The 5,098-nt window shown below is 44.7% G+C and overlaps 1 protein-coding gene across 1 annotated transcript in view; it reads right to left on the reverse strand.

Moving 5' to 3' along the window:
• The window catches only part of SHOX2 (short stature homeobox 2), a 10,770-nt gene that overhangs the window by 2,308 nt on the left and 3,364 nt on the right, over positions 1–5,098 (reverse strand). The window contains exons 4-7 of the mRNA XM_014537971.1: positions 4,484–4,769; positions 2,025–2,082; positions 1,622–1,710; positions 4–105 (exon numbers count right to left, since the gene is read on the reverse strand). Coding sequence (XP_014393457.1) covers positions 4–105; positions 1,622–1,710; positions 2,025–2,082; positions 4,484–4,769 — 535 coding nt within the window. The remainder of the gene's footprint in view (positions 1–3; positions 106–1,621; positions 1,711–2,024; positions 2,083–4,483; positions 4,770–5,098) is intronic.

The following is a 5,098-nucleotide window of genomic DNA, read 5'->3' on the forward strand; positions in this document are numbered from 1 at the left end:
AGCCAGGTGCGGGTGCAGGTGGTGGTGCGCGTGCGCCACGGCGCTGTCCAGCTGCAGCTGCGCCTGAACCTGAAAGGACAAGGGCGTCACGTTGCAATGACTATCCTAGGGTGACAACAGAATAGAAACAGAGCATTAACGGCGTCCAGCGTGGCTCAGGGGAAGGCTGGGGCGGGGGTGGGAACGGGGCATTTGCCTGACCTTCTCGGTCAGTTACTGAATCTGGGGCGCCACGGGGATACTCCAGTGCCCCCGAATCTCTGCAACTCACTCAGCTCGGCTTATCTCCCTGGGCCCAGGGGCGCTGCAACTGCAGGAGTGTGGCCGCCCCTTCCGGAGCTGGGCCCATGAGAGGGCCACGTGGTTATTGTTACAAAACATCACCCTCCGCAAAATAACAATGGTGTATTGGCAAAACGGGGTGAGGGCCAGCTACCCTCCTCTCTTGATGCTGTCGTGCACATCTTACCTCACTACTAAAGCACTTAAGTACCAACAAGCAAACCACAAAACTTTGTATGTTACTGCATCTTGATCACAATTAGCACAATTGTTGGTACTTGTAACTCCTGTAAGGATTACCTGGGGATCTTGTTGAAATGCAGATTCCCATTCAGAAAGTCTAGGTTGGGGCCTGAATTTCTGAATTTATACCTATCTCCCAGGTGCTGCTGATGCTGCAGACCTACAGACCACCTTCTGAAAAGTAGGGGTCTCCTTTTAAGACCCCCTTCTCTTTCTCCAGCCATTCTTTCTGACTTCAAAAGCCTAGCACCAAGATACCAGAGTCCGGTGGTGCTAAGAAAGCTAAGACCTCCCTAACACTAACCCTCAATAAATTGGTGCACCCATGAGTCTCCCCAGACCAGGGCACTGGCAACTGAGAGCTAATTCACGACTTCACAGTCCTACCAAGCAGGGGTCCTGGCTGAGGATGAGGGTAGGTCAGGAACTGGTTGGGAAAGGATGAAGCCTTTAGGCTTGGAGAGTGGGGAGTTCAGAGCACTGGGAGTTCCCAGGATTAAATCGTTGCTGTAGGCTGTCCTTTTAGATGTAGTCTTAAAGGTTTCTTTATGGCTCAGAAAGGCATTGCAGAGGCAGGGCATCCCTGGGAAGACCAAGGCAGGGCTGCCTTCTCTACTAAAGATGGAGCTTTGTTAGTAGACAGCTTTAAAAAAATCAAGCCTGAGTAGGGAGTACTTTTATTTATTTCCTTTTCTTCTGTCAGAGACAGTTAATGTGACTTTACCTAGAAAAATATTTAGAGAATTGCCTTAGAAACACCTTAGGACTAACCTCTGTATTGGATCTGACAAAATCTTAATCAAAAGCCTTTTCCTTCCTCTCCCCAAGCTCAATCTTTAGTGCATTTTTTAAAGGATCTGTTACTGCCCTCAGGCTTCTCTGGGTTTCCCATGAGGACAGAAAGGACCAGGCGTGTGGCCCCTGACACTCTATAGGTTTTTAAAGGGGAGAAGGTCCACTATATTATCTCAAAATTGATTCTCCAACTGCATGGACACCAACACTGGGGCTTAGAGAGAGGGGGATGGTCAACAGTTCAAGCAAACATCCAGGTCGTTTTACAGTTAGAAACAGGTTGAAACTGGGCTGTACTTGCCTGCTGAAATGGCATCCTCAAAGCACCTACATTGACATAGGGTGCAACTCTACAAGCTTCAAACTGGCTGGCAGCCCCTATGAGGACGCCTGCAAAGAATGGGGGAAACAAAACACAATCATATGAGATGAATATTTCCAACATTGTTTTCCAGGGTTCCAAATGGTACCAAGATAGAACTAATTCCTTTGGAAATAATCTCTTATCTTCCTAAACTACTGCCATAATTAAAATAAATCAAACTTACTCCCAAACTTTAGGACTCTCATTAACTGCCTTCAGAGCAGCTTTTTAAGCAAGGACCATGATTATCTTTGAGAAGATTTTTCTGTATTTGTAATAGCACTATTCCCCACTCTCTTTTTACTTAGAATACCAAATGTTCTTTGTCTGAGAACCATACCTTTATGGAGTTGATTTTCTTGTTTTCTACATTTAGCTCTTCGATTTTGGAACCAAACCTACAAATTGGAGAGAAAATATATAACCTAGATGTTATGACTCAAACATTTTTTAAATTACAAAAGGAGATGAAAAAAAAGAGTAGTGCTTTAGGCACAAACTAGGAGATGTAGCAAGCAACCTTTGAATTAAAGAACAATCTCAATTTCCAAAGTTAAAAGTGTAAAGTAATGACAAAAATATATAGATTTCATATACTTTTGCAAGATAGTTTATTGATAAATTGCTATTAGTCCTGGTTTCATCTTCTTACATTACAGAGTTCCCAAGGCCTAAAACTCTTGCTGATACCTGATACCAAAGTGATAATGGGTTTAGATGTTTGCTCAGTAAGACCTGAGACGAATGTGCTCATTAATAGTCTGTAATATTAATTAGCTTCATCTTCAAGAAAAACCAAACACCAAAGCAAATAGTGACTCTTTTTTTCCTCGGGGCTGAGGGAGGGGGATAAGAGTGGGGGAAGAGGTAATTAGTGTCATAAAAGCCTCACTACAAAGAAGTTTAGAATTTCTCTGTTCCTCTGTGCAACAGAGTGTAACACAGTAGCAGAATAATTGTACTATTATCATGATAATCTAATTTGCTTCTATAGAAATAGCCCATGCTCACAGTTAGGGTAGTAGAGAAGCATCCAGAAAATAGCTCAAAAATTTTTTTAAGTATGAAAAAATAAAGATCGGCAATAAAATCACTTCTTACAAGAAAAATAAAAAAGAGAATATTGTGTGAAAGGGGTTGGAATATGAATCAAGTAACTCCTGGATACTATCTTCTCCCAGATATTACCTTCTTAAATAACCTTGCCAACTTTTAGAGGCAATCTGACAGACTTTTTAAAATTCAAAGAAAGCTTGCTTTTTTACTCTGATAATACAGCATTATGTTCCAATAATATAGCATATTGACTGATTCACCAATTAATGTTTAAAACACATGAAAGTAAAATATTGCTTCTGAGCTTTGTCTTGTTTTTAAAAGCAAATGTCATAGTCAATGTAAATCTTCAAAAATTCCCCTGCCATTTAGTGTAATAGAAGGGTAGATTTCATGCCAGGGTGGCATCCTTTGTGCAACTCACATGGCCTGAGGCTTCTTGCCTCTTTTTTCCCCTAGCAGAGTTGGAACTGAGATACTAATGCTCATAACTGTAATAATTATCATCACGTCTTTAAGGGGTTGCTGAGCCTCTAGAGATCTCAGTACACAGAGCAAAGCAGGAGAGGCTTAAAAAGGAAGGCTCCGCTGTTGATGCTGTGATGACCAAGGCAGCCTATTATTACTTTTCCTCTTCAACTCCACTGCTGTTTTTGTCCTGATCCTATTACAAGATGCGAGGAAGCCCCATAAGAATTGCATAGTTCGCTGCAGATGGTGGTCTCTGCGCCCAGAGACCCAGGGAGTATCTGTTACAGTGATACTTTGTAACAGCTGCAGATGTTCAGGCCTAAAACTGCTCCATGTGTTCAAACAAATAATGACCATCATTTTCTCCTATTTTATTATTTGAGCGAAATACAGTCTGAAACATTTAAATTTGTTCTCCATAAACCTAGGATATGCATGCATGTATGCATATACATTTTCAAATTAACCGCTCCCAAAGCCTACTTTCACCCTCAGACTAGAAAAAAAACAAACAAACAAAACCCAACGAAACAAAAAACAATCTTAATATCATTAGATATGGTAGTCACTGGGGTCGGACTTTGAAAATGCCAACATTAAGATCTGTGGGTTGTTTTAAAATCAAGTTTCTGTAGGTCCAGGTTCGCTGCTTTGGTTAAGTGAGGGAACAAAGAGTGACCAAAATGCATTTATTTCTCTGCTGTTTCGCACACAGTTTGAGATCAACTGCTAACGGCAGACTGTAAATTTCTGCATTTAACAGTTGCTAATTTTCTTTATAGTCTGTACATCTATAAACCTAATTGGCATATCCGCTTGGCAAACCTAGACCCCAGAGCAGACCCTCAAGGAAACCCAACTCCAGCGAACAGAATATTCGTTGTAACTTTTAAGACATCCAGAAGATAAAACGTTTTCTGTGGGATTTTTTTAAGGCTTATAAAAGTAGACCCATTAGGATTAAACCACATTAAAGGCATCATGAGGCGAGGGGGGTGTGGTTTATAGAAACTCTGGGAGCAAGCCCAGCACAGCTTTCTTCTGCTGGGAACATATGTTGGAATAGGGTGAAGGGGGGGCGGGGGTGCGGTTTAGGACTAAGATCTACTTTGGAAAATAAGACCTCTATTTGGGACATCCCTTCCTTTCTCACCTCACTCCAGCCCCTGGAACCTGCACCTTTAGTGTGTGTCCCGAAAGCCGCCTCTCCAACCCCTGGCGCGCCCCTCCGCCCTCCCTGGACCCTGCCTCGACCTCCTCACAGTCAGATACCTGCACCCGGGCCTCCGACAGCCCCAGCCGCTGGCTCAGCTCCTCGCGCATGAAGGCGTCCGGGTAGTGGGTCTCATCAAAAAGCCTCTCCAGCTCGTTGAGTTGTTCCAGGGTGAAATTGGTCCGACTTCGCCTCTGCTTGATCTTGGTCTGGCCTTCGTCCTCCATCCCTTTCGCATCCTCCTTTCGATCCCTCAGCTCCGGGGACACTGGATGGGGCGCCACGATGTACAGGGCCACACGGACGTCCACGCGCGCATACAGCAGCACACAGACACAGAGATAAAAACACAACAAATCCCATTAACCAGATTCGTCTCGAGACGGATGGCGGATCCTGCCCCCTCCTGGAGTTCCTGCCCAGTCCCTCACCCGGCCCGGAGGAGGACGAGGATCCTGGAGACGCGCAAGATCAACTCGAGGTGGCCGCCCTCGGGCAAGATGGGCATTCACCCACCCTTGCCTCTGAAACTGTGGCCTCCGCTCACCTCATGACCCACCCCTACTGCTCCCTGCCCTCCCCTCCGAACAGCAAATCCATTGCACTCACCCCTTCGCCCGCTCACTCTCTCCCGCGTCCGCACAGAAATCAAAAGAGCCGCGCCCCGCCCGTTC

Source organism: Myotis brandtii, unplaced genomic scaffold, assembly GCF_000412655.1.
Source record: "Myotis brandtii unplaced genomic scaffold, ASM41265v1 scaffold186, whole genome shotgun sequence".
NCBI lineage: Eukaryota > Metazoa > Chordata > Mammalia > Chiroptera > Vespertilionidae > Myotis > Myotis brandtii.